Genomic DNA, 14,428 nt, shown 5'->3' on the forward strand with positions numbered 1-14,428 from the left:
TAGTGAAGCTATGGGTGATACACATATCGAAAACCACATGTAACTTTTACTTATATCTAAAAGTGTTGGCTAGAACTAAACACACATGTACCATATGTGTAATTAACTATTTTTATCTTTTATCTTGGAATCTCATTTCTTACAAGCCAAAACATCTTTCACGTTTAAGACCGAAGTCGTGAGATTTACATATGATGATTCCATTCATCAAACATATGTCACTATACCAACATACATGATTACACGTATGAAAAATTAAACATTAACAAATACATTGAGCAACTGGCCTTAACAATAATATCTGTATCAAAATCATAATTAACTATCTAATTTTGATTTTTTATTCAACGTTTTTGTTTACATTAATTAAAAAGTTGGACTCGAATATAACTATACTAGGTTAGAACCCCGTGTATTACACGGGTTGCATGAATGTAATTTTATATAATAAATATAAAAAAATATATATCTTTAAAAAACTCGTATATTGCACGTGTTGGATAAAATATAATGTGATATGTTAAACAAATAGTCGTCAAGATTTATCTTTTAAAAATGAACATTGAAGTACTATTTACTTATTATAACATTTTACTTTGTTTTTTTAATTTTGTATAAATGTAACTTTATATAATAAACAATAAACAATAATGCAATTATTAAGCATATATCAAACAGGAACATTTGATTCCTAATTTACCATAATTTCAATCAACGAACTCCAAAGTATATATATCTACTCATAATAAAAACAAACGTTTATCCTTATCTAAATTTTTGTTACAAATTATTTATAGAAAAACAAAGATTTATTCTTATCTAATTTTTTGTTTAGAATTATTATTATTTAATATGATCATAATAAAAAAAACAAACGTTTATAGGTAGATTTGATGTGACAGTGTAGTATTAGCTAGTTTTAGACTACTTTAGAATTATACCCCTTACCCTAATTATAAGAAAAAAATACAATAGAATATATTAGAATCACCAAAGGACCTTTGGCCTAGTAGTATTAAGGTGTTAGAATAAGGCTTTGCCTCATAGTGAGGGTTCAAATCCCATTGATGGCAAAAATTTAGTTGTTAAAAAAAATATATTAAAATTATATGCTAAAAATTGTGTTATTAATTAACCTAGATACAATAGAATATGTTAGAATTATATGCTAAAAACTATTCTATTGATTAACCTAGATCAATATAAATTAAATATGTGCCTTGATGGATATAAATTAAATTTGTGTGATTGTGTTTTTCTAATTTACCCTATATTAATTATCATTTTTTCTCCCCCTCACCAAACTACTGTTCAATTTTGTACAAACTTTTGATGCACCATCTAATACTTTGTACTACCATTTATTGCATATGGTGGTTTACTCATGCTATGTCTACATTTCATTCACACACTGCCTTCCAAATTTCGTCACTTATTCACTCACCACTAAATTCGAAATACTGTATAAATCTTTCATCAAATGAATCACAAAAAACCAACTAATCACGGGATTCCAACACGACGAGTTGTTAGTCTTAGCGGTAATTAGTGTAGTGTATTTTCTTGGCGGTGATGAATGCAACTGTGGATTTTGATTTTAGCGTTTGCAGTTGGGATGGAGACCGGTGGTAGGAAGAAGTCGGTGCTAAGTGGTTGTTTTGTGGTGGCGATCATGGTGTTGTGTTTTTCGTGGTTGTCTACCGAAAAGAGGCGATGACTAAGATGAAGCGAAGAGAAAATAAATTTGGTAATAACCTGTGTGAGATTAGAATTTGTGGAAGGTGGGGTTCTAAGTGAATTTAGAATTAGAAGTGAGTGTTATTTGTTCAAGATGATGACGATGAATCGATGATGGATACACTGAGTTGTCTAGTGAGAGGAACAGAGTACAAGTATGATGTTCTCTTCAAAAGGTGAGAGTTGTACAAGTATGTTAAACTAGCAAATTTGTCCCGCTTAGAAATGAAAATTTCTCCAAGTACGATTTAATTAGTACTTTAATTTTAATTTAATATTACTGTATGAAATTTCTATCGTATTCTTATTATTGTATTTACAAATTACAAGACTGCATCCTACTCATAAATATTAACATTCAAGATTGATATTATAACTATAAGTCTATAAGTATTTGTTTACAAACTATAAATATATCAAACGAGTACCAACATCGTTATTCGTTTTTATCTCTTTTGACTGCTCTTCTGATTACATGTATCGTGACGGTATTGTAACAAACTAAACTGATACTGACTGAAAGTTCACCGCTTTAAATATATAAACATTTTGATTTTATTTTGTAAAGTTTTTAGTACATTGATTATTCTAATGGTTTAGTACACAACAACGTGCGCGGGTCTATAAAACTAGTTAATTTAAATTAAAATTAATGCTTTAAATTGATTTTAGATATATTTTTAAACCAAGATAATATAACGTCATTATTAATCTTGTAATTCTTTTTAAAAAATTTATATTGTTGATGATAATTATCTTTTCACTATTCATATTTTTAATAATTCTTTATTGTAATATTATTTTTTAACAGAGGAGATAAGTTTATAAATTATTATTTTAATAGGAAAAAAATTAAAAAATAATAGCATTGCCTAACTCAGTCTAAAAATCTGGTTATAACCAGTGGTATTTTTGGCATAACTGTTGTGTAGTGATAACTAGAGGTAGTTTACAACATAATTTATAAACCTCATAATAGTTTAATGCCAAAAATACCCCTGATTATAACCTGCTTTCTAGACTAAGTTAGACAATGTGATCAAAATGACAAGAAAAAAGAAAAGTTAGGGACCCAGAGGAGAAAAAAAAACTATTTAGACTAAAATGACAATTTGGACAAAAACTCAGCGACTAAAATGACAATTTACTCAAACTACCAATTAAATAAAATTTTTATCTTTATAAATATTTAAAACGCTATTATATTTTTTTCGATTTTAATAACTAATATATGATTATAATAATTAATATATTATTATCAGTTATCTTTATCTTTATCATTAAAATCTCTTCTACAAATTTTAAATTTTAAATTTAATATTATCAATAATTGAATTTTCATAATAAATATTTAGAAAAATAATTAAGAACACCTTATAGAGCGTCATGTGTCCCAAACATGGTTTCTTTTATTATATAGTATAGATAATATGCAAGTTATTTAATGTATAGATAAAAAAAATGTTCTATTTAATATAAAATTCAAGACTCAAAACAAAATTGTCATAAATTTGGCAATATAACTATATATGTGAGTTAAGTATAGTTATATTTTTAGAGACTCAAAACTTGGCAATAACTATATATGTGAGTTAAGTATAGTTATATTTTTAGAGTAATCTCCAATTTGCGCACATGTGGTATGTTGTCAGAATCAACATGAGACCCTAATTCAAGATAACGAACACTTGAGTCCTTGTCGTATGTATTTCGCTACCCTTTCCGTCCATCCGTTAGTCTGCCATTCGAATGGTTGTTAGAATCTTAGTAAAATGACTTTTTTAACCTTGGTTCGTTTATTATTATTATTATTATTATTATTATTATTATTATTATTATTATTATTATTATTATTTAAAGAAAAAGAAGAAAGAAAGAGAGATGCATACGTGAAGTAAAGAGAGGGTAAGGGGTCGATCACCATTCCTTGGCAACCTCCCATAACATGTTCCGACACGTGGATTGGTTATACCTACTAAACAAATGTTGTTGAGTACAATTGTGACAACGGTTTGGGGGTATCGTCAGTGGTGAAGTTTTTGCGAAAGTTCAATGACATCAACCTAAGGTTTTGAACTAAGAATTCCATATCCGGGAACCCTTCAAATGATTGTGACAGAATTGGGTATCTCTCTCTCGCTACCAACGACAACTCGTTTTGTTGATGATTCGTTTGTTTTTTATTAATGATTTTGTTGGTTGAAGTTGGGTGTTAATGTTTGGTTTGGTTTGGTTTATTGCACGCAAGCCGTTTGATGAATTGCCTCCCAAGGGTTGCGAGGAGTGGTGGCAGGTGGTAATGGTGTTGAGGAGGGTGGTGGCAAGTGGTGATGGTGTTAAGGAGGGTGGTGGCAGGTGGTGCTAGTAGAGGAGTGGGAGGTGGCAGGTGGTGAGGAGGATGGTGGTGGCAGGTAGTGATGGTGTTGAGGAGGGTGGTGATGGTGGAGGGGTGGTAGGTGGTGAGGAGAGTGGTGTCAGGCGGTGATGGTGGAGGGGTGGGTGGTGGCAGGCGTTGATAGTGGAGGGTTATGAGATTACCAAAATACCCCTCTTTAAAACGGCTCAAGTAATATTTAACAAAAGGACACAAATTACACTTTACTCAATATTTTATATATACAACTCAAGAATCAAAATAAATTTGTCATGAAATTTGGGGAAAATTAAAGAAAAAAACCCTAGGAAAGAGATTGTGAAGGAAGGAAGGCGCTAATTTGGGGAAAATTTCATCCGAAACCTAAACCCCCAAATTGGAAAATTAAAATAGGACAAATTGCCCCCCTTTTCATCTCATCTTTCCAAAACCCTCGCTCGTCAAACTCTGCCGTTCTCTGTTTTCCTCGTAACCCTTTTCAGACGTTCCTTCGATTCATTGATTGATATGTGTCTGTGTTGATACATACATACATACATCCCTTCGCACAACACATCTGCTTCTTCTTCTTCTTCTTCTGTTTTACAAAATGGTCTCTGGTTCGCGCATCGAAGGGACCCACAATTTATCAGCCGGTGTTCGTAAAACCATTCAATCCATCAAAGAAATCGTTGGTAATCATTCCGATGCTGATATTTACGTTGCCCTTAAAGAAACCAACATGGACCCTAATGAGACCACTCAGAAATTGTTAAATCAAGGTTTCTTTTCAATGATTTCCCCTTTCTTTTCTTCTTTTTATGTTTTCTTTAAAGAAAGTTGTTATCTTTATGTAATTGTTTGAATAATATTTCAAGATTTGTTCTTGTATTGTGTTTAGGGTTTGTACTTTGATGATGCGACTTAGGGGGATTGGAATGTCGTTTGATTAACAAGTTTTATGATATGAAACAGACTTCTTTTTAGGGTTTGATTAAGTTTATAAGTTAGTAATAATCTGTTTAAGTTTATATGCTTTTCACCAAAGATTGTTCAACTGGGGCTGCTTATTACTGTCGTGGGCGCAGGATAGTAGGGGCGGGAGGGAGCCCCCCCCCCCCCCCCCCCTCCCGAACTTTTCTCAGTAGTGGAGAGATTAGTTTTCGTATAGAAATATTTGGGTATATACGTTTTTGACCCCCTGGTTTTATAGAAATATTTTGGTATATACGTTTTCGACCCCCCTGTCGGAAATCTCAAGCTTCGCTACACCCGGTAGTATGTTAAAGTTTTGTGTGATTGGAGTATCTAACTGTAATATGTTATCTGAAATAGATGTTTATGGTTAAATGCAGTTAAGAGTTCTCGAATGCATGAGTATAGTTTCTGTAATATGTTATATTCGGATGATGTTTTCATTTTCAATTGCTTTTAATGATAACCTGACTTTTTATTTCTGCAAGCACTTATAATTTGTTTTACATTCTGTTCTTTTCAGATCCGTTTCATGAAGTTAAGAGGAAACGAGACAAAAAGAAGGAGGTATCTTTTACTTTCATGCTTAATGTCTTTCACATAGATAGTCACTCTTCTTTTTTGTATATCTTTGAAGTTAAGACCTTGATTAATGGCTTAAACCGCTATTCATAGGCCCTTTCTTACAGTGTTGTTAATAGCGAGCATAGCGTTCGCTATAAAGCTTAGCGTGGCGATGCGATTAGATTATAGGTTTTGTTTGTTTAAATATAAGTAGTGATAATATGTGGCTATAAAATAGCAGAATTTTCGTTTTTTAAACGTACATATGAAAACAGCGTATTTTGATAAAATACACATAAAATATTTAAAATTATCTTCTAGTGTATCGCTACACAGAAAATAGCGCCCACTATTTCATCGCTATCGCTACGTAGCGTATAGGTAGCTTGACGCTATCGTCCACCACTATTAACAACTATGCTTTCTTATGTTACATTTGTCTTAATTGCCGAGTGTTGTGTGCCTTATGTCCAAGGCTTGATACAAAACTACCATCGAGCCGGGGGTCTCACTGGAAGCAGCCTCTCTATTCCTGCGGGGTAGAGGTAAGGCTGTCTACATCTTACCCTCCTCAGACCCTACCTTAGCTTTGCTATTGGTGGGATTTACTAAGTATGATGATGATGACGATGATTCATTGATTTATATGTTTTCTTGGTTTTAGTAGCACACAGATACCAAGTTTTGTTTATATATTACATAATACTAATCCATTAAAGAATGGAAGGTTTAAACTTTTTGGTGCTTATGATTTTTGTATACGGTAGGTCGTTTGCTCGAGATGCTTACTAATCTCACTTGTTTTATGAATCGTATGAACAAAAGTTTTTCATCTAATATAGTCTCCTGCAAGTTAATATTTAGATCATCTCGTAATTCATTTTAATATGTATGATGCATATGGTATGGACTTATGGTTTACACTTTACAGGTCTTCTATATCGCATGTTTAAAGTTATCGTTTTTCTTTTTCATATGGTTCGTATTTTTGAAGGCTTGAATATATTCTATTAACTTACATTATTTCAGGTTACACCAATTAAGGGGCCCACGCCTGTAAGGCCAAGAAAGCCCATTGAAAAGCCCACTGAACAACTAGTTCAAGGAATGAAACCCAATACACATTCGGATCGTAGCTCTTTTCGAAGAGCAGGTTTTGTTCGGAGTAACATATCCGGTAATTTAGTTTCTGCTTTTGTAACTTTGTTGTTGACTTATACGGGATAACGTTTGTGGAAGCCACTCAAGCAATGAACTTTTACATTACATATATTAAAACCAGTGGCGAAGCTTGACCTGAATGACGGGGGGGGGGGTCGAAAACGTATATACCAAAAAAATATCTATAGAACCGGGGGGTCGAAAACGTATATACCCAAAAATTTCGATATGAAAACTACCTATATAACACTACTGAGCGAAAAGTTCGGAGGGTCGGGCGCCCCTTCCCGCCCCTTCTATACTTCGCCACTGATTAAAACTACTTAATAGGTCACCCGGGCCGAGTATGCATCTTATTTCATCTATATCAATTTCGACCCAAAACACACAGAATGTAATGTAGAAAATGTTTTTAAAATTTCTAACAAAAACAAGTTTAACTAACATGTTGATCTAAAAAGCTTGCTTAGGAATAACTGTCAACTGTTGTATTGGTGTTTGTTGATTGTTGGATTTTACTAGATGCAGGAAGAACTAGACAGTTTCGTGTTGTGAGGGACAACCGAATTAGTCAAAATGAGATAAAACCTTCTGCTAAAAGCTCAGTAAGCGTGACCACTAAAGAGCCACCAACTTCAACCGCTCATGAAAAGAGGTAATTACACTTTTTTTTTCGAAAAACATGATTTTACTAAAATCGGTTTCTAACTATTTCATTTATCACACTTGTCATATGCAGCTCAGCTGAGGATTCCAAAACCCTAAAACCAGTTGTGAATCCGCCGATTGATTCATTATCTAAACAAGTAAAAGGTGTTAGTTTGACTGCAAGTGGTAAGAGACCCGTGGTCTCAAACGTTACTCCACCTGTACAGGTGGCAACAAAACCACACGATTCAGTCACATCACCCAACAGTTCAGTAATCGGAGTCTATTCATCATCTTCTGACCCGGTTCATATACCATCTTTAGCATCCAGACCAGCTGCAAATGTGGGGGCCATAAAACGGGAAATCGGGCCTGTTGGTGTTCGCCGTCACGCCACGTCAGAAAATCCTACCAAGTTGGGATCCGTGCAGGCCACTTCTGTATCAAACTCAAAAGATCATTTTAGATCTTTTCCCGCCACATCCAAGACCGACCAACATTCTCAGTCCAATGTGGTGGAATCTGTGCCAAGCGGACGGTCCTTTAATAATCAGTACGGTAGCAGGCCACATCAGCAACTTGTGACTCACCACAAAGGTATGCGGTTTGTTTTATTTCTGAATATCGGTTTCTTAGGGTAACATGGCGTTGAGCTACTCTTTGTTAAATTGTAGCTCCTCAAGCAAATAAGGAGTGGAAACCAAAATCAAGTCAGAAACCGAGTGTTATTGAAGTCGGGGTTATCGGAACGTCAAAAAAATCCACATCATCTCCCGCCAAAAATTCTAAGGATTTGATTTTTGGCAGCTTTGAAGTTGAGCCAGAATTACCGCAGAATCACGAGGATCAGAATGTGATCATTGCAGCACATATTCGGGTCTCGGAGACTGACCGTTGCCGGTTGACTTTTGGCAGCTTGGGAGTTGACTCAGATTTACCCCAGAATGTTGATGAATCACATGTTGAACCTTTGGCAAGGTCGGTGAATCTCGATAAAACTTATATTGATTTTAATGTCTGGTTAGTGGTTAGTAACTGATTTGAATTCATTTTAGACTGGATGACAGTTTATCGGCTAGCTCACCGGAATCTTCTATTGATGAACCTTCCGGAAGCAAACCAGCTGAGTTGGTAGACGAACAAAGCTCCGGTTCAGTTTCTCCCGGTTCAAGGACATCTGAACCACAATTGACTGATAAGGTCGAGTCATCAAGTCCACAAAACATGGAAAACTACACCAATATCGGTATGGTTAGGCACAGCAGCCCGTCTTATGCTCCTTCAGAGACGCATCAACAACAAGGTTCTTCAGAATTGCCAAGTTTCTCGGTTAGTGGATTCTTTTTATTTCACATTCTCCATAATATCTTATTACTATTTAATCTGTAATTTTTTTGTTCAACATTCTGATTTTTGGAGTCGGATATCGTATTACAGCAGGCGTATGATTCTCAGAGCGGATATGATATGTCGTATTTCAGGCCAGCTAGCGATGAATCTCTCCGGGGTCAGGTGTTACAAACTCCTCAGGAGGTTGTGTCTTTAACGAACATATACTTATGTTATTTAGCCTATGTGGAAAACAATAAACGACTAATTTTGTATGTTCTCTTCGCAGGGATTTAATTCTCATGTGGCTAACAGCATTCCCGCAACGACAATACCGATGGTACAGCAACAAGCTCCAGTGGCGGCGCAAATGTATCCGCAAGTTCATCTTCCTCATTTCGCAAACCTTATGCCTTACCGCCAGTTTATATCCCCTGTGTATGTCCCGCCAATGGTTATGCCGGGGTACTCTAACAACCCTACGTATTCCCCCCATCCGTCTACTGGTAATAGTTACCTGATGATGGCCGGTGCCAACTCAGCGCATGTAAGCGCAAACGGGCTGAAATACGCCATTCCACAGTACAAGTCTGTCCAGGCTGGCAGTCCTACCGGGTTCGGGAACTTTACTAGTCCTACGGGATATGCGTTAAATACTCCTGGTGTTGTGGGAAGCGCGTCTGGGTTAGATGATTCCTCTCGGCTCAAGTACAAAGACGGGAATATTTATGTTCCAAATCCACAGGTTTGTTTTCCTCCTCGCCTTTTTTAAACATACGTATAAATATATTATATATTTATATGTACGTGAGTGACATGAGTTAATGGATTACAACAGGCGGAGACATCTGAACTTTGGATGAATCCTAGGGATATGCCTAGTATGCAATCAGCTTCATACTACAACATGGCGGGACAATCACCACATGCGGCGTATATGCCATCACACACTGGGCATGCTTCGTTCAATGCGGCTGCTGCGCAGTCTTCTCATATGCAATTTCCGGGATTGTACCATCCTCCTCCACAGGGGGCAGCGGTTGCAAACGCGCATCATATGGGGGGGAATGTTGGTGTTGGAGCAGGAGCTCCGGGAACCCAAGTTGGTTATCAGCAGCAGCCTCAGTTGAGTCAGCTGAATTGGACAGGGAACTTTTGAAACGATGATGATATGACTTTTTTCTTGTATGGGGACTTAAAAGTAGTTATAGAAGCGTTTTGTTTATGAAAAACGGACCTTACAAGTTTCCCCTATCTATGCATAATGATGCTGTTTCTTGTCTCGCCTTTTTTTATAGCGAAAACAAACCCCTCCCCCGTCACACACTGGCCATCGTTACTTTTTTGCTTTTATAAAATAGTCTTAACGTTCGCTGAGTCCGAGCTCGACCTCGTTACGGTTAAAGTTTTATTTTTAAAGCTCAATAAATAATTCTAAGAGAACTTCCTATAAGCTTAGATATGCTTTATCTTTCTCAAACTTGCAATTTAATTTTTATGCATCTTTAGTGTTAAAACTAGTGGGATGAGACCCGCACGTTCGAGCGTGCGGTGCGCGCTGCTACAGGCGGAAAGTCGGCCAATTTAGGATACTCGCTAACACATGTTTGTTTCATGTTATATCATTTTCATCATTTCCACATATTATTCCCGGAGATTCACTCAGTTTCATTATTTTCATATATTGTTCTCGATTAAATCTATCAACAGGGGCGGACCTATAGCGTTACAAGGGGTAACCCCTGTTGCTCTTTAACGCTCCAATGGTGGTGTAAATTTTGGAAAAAAATTGACATTTTTTCGATTTTGTTACCCCCTTTTTTGAAACGTTACCCCTATACGAATTTTCTAGATCCGCCACTGTCTATCAAGTAGTCGATCTCGTTATTAACATGAATATCATGACAATTTCAATAGTTACGTCCAATATTCACTTCAAGGAATGAAGCACGGTCAAAATAAGCTTCATGTTTGTCATTATTTTCTCGGGCATACGAAACTAAATTCATCAATGCTTTCCATATTCTTTTAATATTATTGTTATTTCAATACATGTAGCTATATAATCAAGTGTTAGCAAATTCGATCAATGCAACTATCCAACAAGTAAAATTTAATATATGATAATTTTATATTTTATTTTATATATATAGTTTTCAAAGGACTATGAATAGTAATTTCAAATTTAAATTAATATATAGCTTTTTAATATTTTATTATATATATAGTTTTCAAAGGAGCATGAATAGTTTTATTATATTAATTTTTTTAATATTTATTTTTAACTTTTAACATATTTTAATTTTTTTCTATTTACTTTTAGCTTTTAACGTATTTATTTTTTCCCCTTTTCTAAGACCATATTTCCTTTATCATTTATTTTGTTTTTAATAATATTTTTTTCCTTTTTTAAATCTATCTTTACTTTATCAATTAATTTGATATTTCTTTAATAACTTATGATTGTTAATTTTTTTTCTAAAAACTTAAGTACGTAGTTGAGCGTAATTTTTACCCTCGAGTAGTATAAGTTTTATTAAAAGCGAATTTATATTCAAAAATAAAGTATTTATTTGCTATCGTAAAATGATACGATGATAACTGAGCCGATTCTAACGGTTTGGCTTTCTAAACAACATACTACATTTTTAAATAACGTTTGTTTTACATTATTATTTGCTCCGTTTCGCCGCAACACGCGACTGAAAAAAAAACTAGTTAAATAATTATTAATTTTTTTTTATTAAATTATGATTATTTATTATCAATTTTTTTATTTTTTTTTTTGATTTATGTATCAAAAATTCAATTTTTAAAATATCATGCCACACGAAAAAGGGCAATTACAAAGCAATGGCAGGTAGTCGGTCAACAAGTTGCGCCGCCACCCCCTTTTGTATATTAATCAACTTACTACATAAATATACATTGTATAAGAAATACCTGAATATGATTTTGATTGCAATAGGTAAATATCAGTTTTATCTTGGATTTTCTAAGTTGTAACAAATATAAAGTGATGAAACAATTATAGTATCTCTTTGATTATGTTTTCCTATTAATACAGATCAAGATCTGTAGATATTGAAAAACAAATACACAATCTCATAGCATTAGAAAGTATCGATATTCATATCTCAAGCAATAGCTCAAAATTTATATTGTTATCAACGATAATATTAACACATGTAATTATGTAAATTGATAAAAAAAAGTTCAATTCCTCATAACTTTATAAACCATATATATAAAACGGATCCACAGTATGTATACTATTTTTTTTACACAATTAAAATATAAATTAACATGTTATCAAAATATTTTTCATATATTTACAATTATTAATATAATTTATCAGTCACCTTTAACTAAAAAAAAATGCAGAGTCGCATTGAAGGGAAAAACCTAACTATATTTATGACTGATGACTAAATGGCATTTAATTAAAATAATTGGAAGAAAGCAACTGTATGATCCATGCTCCCCCCCATGTTAAGGTTTGGGTTAGCAGGCCCCATGCATAAACCAGCCGCCATATGATCCCTTTCCAAACATAATTTAAGTTATAATAATGGTTCAAAACTCCAAACATATGGCATGGGTAGCAATTAGCAGACTACTAATTACCTTAGAACCATTCTTAATCTATGATGATGATCGAGCGGCATCGATCTGTGGCTATGGTGGGTCGAATCGCGACGAATATTTCATGTAGCTTGAGTGAGGACTATGCCTAGAGGAAATGATGGAGATCCGCATTAGCCTTACAGACAATTATGGCCGTAAACGAACCGAACGTTCAGCAAACACTTGATGAACCATTAGGCGGGAAGTTCATTTACGTTCGTTCATCGGATTAATGAACAGACATGAACAAGAAATTCCATTCGGTTAGTTAAATGAACGAGCACGACCAAATGTCTCGTTCGTTCAATTGCGTTTGTGAACGTTCGATAACGTGTTTGTGAACATTCGTTCATGTTCGTTTGTTTATGTTGTTAAAGATTTTTTAGCATTTATTTATTTTATCTAAATTTTTCATATTCTTTAATTCTTATTTATCTCATTACCCAAACAAATAAAATAGGAAACCTTATCTCCACCTTATATATGCACCGTTCCACTTTTCTTTTCATTATTCACATCGAAAAGAATACTATCGACCTTCGTTCAACGATTAGGGCTTCAAGGTCTAGCGTTGCTCCCTCTCACCATCCACCTCTAGCCACTGCTGTCTTTGCCGATTTTATCTGTGTTCGTGAACACGTTCCTTTCTTAATGAACAAGCACAAACAAAAAATCTCGTTCGGTAAGTGTTCATGAGCCGTTCGTGAACACATTATATCCTTAATGAACGAACACGAACAATGCCTTGTTCGTATTCGTTCGATTCGTTTACATCCCTACAGACAATAGAAATTAGCGTTGTGGCTGATGTTCACAAGAAAACCAAGAAAGGGGATTAGGGTTTGGTAATTTTCATGCTTCATAACGTGTTATAAAACAAACATAATAGCAAAATGATATGAGAAAGAGATTTGATATTTCATTAATTAATTTTACTGTAGAAATGAGATACATTAACATTATATTGTTGATAACCATAAGCGTGAAAGTTGGCTACAAAGTCTATTTTTCCTACAAAGTGTAAAAAGTCATAAAACACCATAATGTTAAACCCTAAAACACACTCAAAACCCACAAATAACAAAGTGAAGATTACTAAAACACCATATTTGTAGGTTTTGTGTTGTGTTTTGGATGATAAAGCTTTGATTATTGAATGACTAATATTAGTGTGTTTTATGTTGATTATAATGTTGTATTTTATATTCAGAGTTCTACGATGGTGTGTTTGAAGTTTTTATGGACTGTTAGGGTTTGGATATTGTGTTTTAGTATTCTTCACTCTGTTATTTGTGGGTTTTACGTGCGTTTTATGGCTGAAATTGTGGTATTTTACGACTATGTACACTTTGTAGGAAAAAAATGGATTTTCTAACCGTATATATATACGTGTGTATATATATATATATATATATATTTATAACAATTCAACTATTTTTATTATAGTTTTATATATAGTAATATTCTCATCATGCAAATTTATATTACTTCCATGGAAAATTGGAATAATCCCAACTTTGACTATTGGTTGGCAATAATTCTAACTAAGGATATGTTTTTTGACAGTCCCAACTTTTAACTTATTTTCTCTTATCGATCCCATAATAACTAAAAGTTAACTCAATTAGTTTTTGTTGACGTGGACAACTTATGTTGTAAAAACCAGAGGCGAAGGTTAGTTATTGCCCGGGGGTGCACCCGCCCACCCCAATGTTTCGGTTAGAAGTGTATATTTTCCGATTTTTCGTCCGGAAATTTTAAAAATTATATAGGATCGCCTCCCCCAATTATTTTTCCTAAATATTTATACAATATATAAATTAAAGTAAAGTTTATTACCACTTTGTATATCCTAAATATTTATACAATTTAATTAAAGTAAGTTTGTTACCACTTTGTATATAAGTGATGAGTAGTTTTGTAAATATATTTTAACTCTTATTTGTTTAACCCTAGATTACCCAACACACAATAAACTTAATCACAAATTTTTATGTGTAAGGACTGGAATGAATGAAATTTTTTAGTTTTATT

General features: G+C 34.0%; 1 protein-coding gene across 5 annotated transcripts; it reads left to right on the forward strand.

Moving 5' to 3' along the window:
• Nucleotides 1-4,362: 4,362 nt before the first annotated feature.
• LOC110880254 (GBF-interacting protein 1-like) lies at nucleotides 4,363-10,050 on the forward strand. 5 transcript variants are annotated; one of them, XM_022128836.2, is made up of 10 exons: nucleotides 4,363-4,872; nucleotides 5,589-5,632; nucleotides 6,659-6,806; nucleotides 7,313-7,445; nucleotides 7,530-8,035; nucleotides 8,113-8,416; nucleotides 8,494-8,767; nucleotides 8,876-8,971; nucleotides 9,057-9,512; nucleotides 9,606-10,050. In XM_022128836.2, exons 1-10 carry the CDS (start codon nucleotides 4,701-4,703, stop codon nucleotides 9,924-9,926), a joined length of 2,454 nt encoding a protein of 817 aa, XP_021984528.1. In that variant the 5' UTR covers nucleotides 4,363-4,700; the 3' UTR covers nucleotides 9,927-10,050. The 5 variants fall into 5 exon arrangements, with proteins under 5 accessions (XP_021984528.1, XP_021984532.1, XP_021984531.1 ...); XM_022128840.2 differs by having other exon boundaries at nucleotides 8,876-8,950; XM_022128839.2 differs by having other exon boundaries at nucleotides 8,506-8,767.
• The last annotated feature ends 4,378 nt before the right edge of the window (nucleotides 10,051-14,428 follow it).

The sequence above is a fragment of the Helianthus annuus genome, chromosome 9 (assembly GCF_002127325.2).
Source record: "Helianthus annuus cultivar XRQ/B chromosome 9, HanXRQr2.0-SUNRISE, whole genome shotgun sequence".
Lineage (NCBI taxonomy): Eukaryota > Viridiplantae > Streptophyta > Magnoliopsida > Asterales > Asteraceae > Helianthus > Helianthus annuus.

Bases quoted from the DNA above. Each gene is read 5' to 3' on its own strand.
- LOC110880254 (XM_022128836.2), top strand. From the start codon at position 4,701: ATGGTCTCTGGTTCGCGCATCGAAGGGACCCACAATTTATCAGCCGGT. The intron at 4,873-5,588 runs GTTTCTTTTCAA...TGTTCTTTTCAG, and splicing joins TCAGAAATTGTTAAATCAAG to ATCCGTTTCATGAAGTTAAG. The intron at 5,633-6,658 runs GTATCTTTTACT...ACATTATTTCAG, and splicing joins AACGAGACAAAAAGAAGGAG to GTTACACCAATTAAGGGGCC.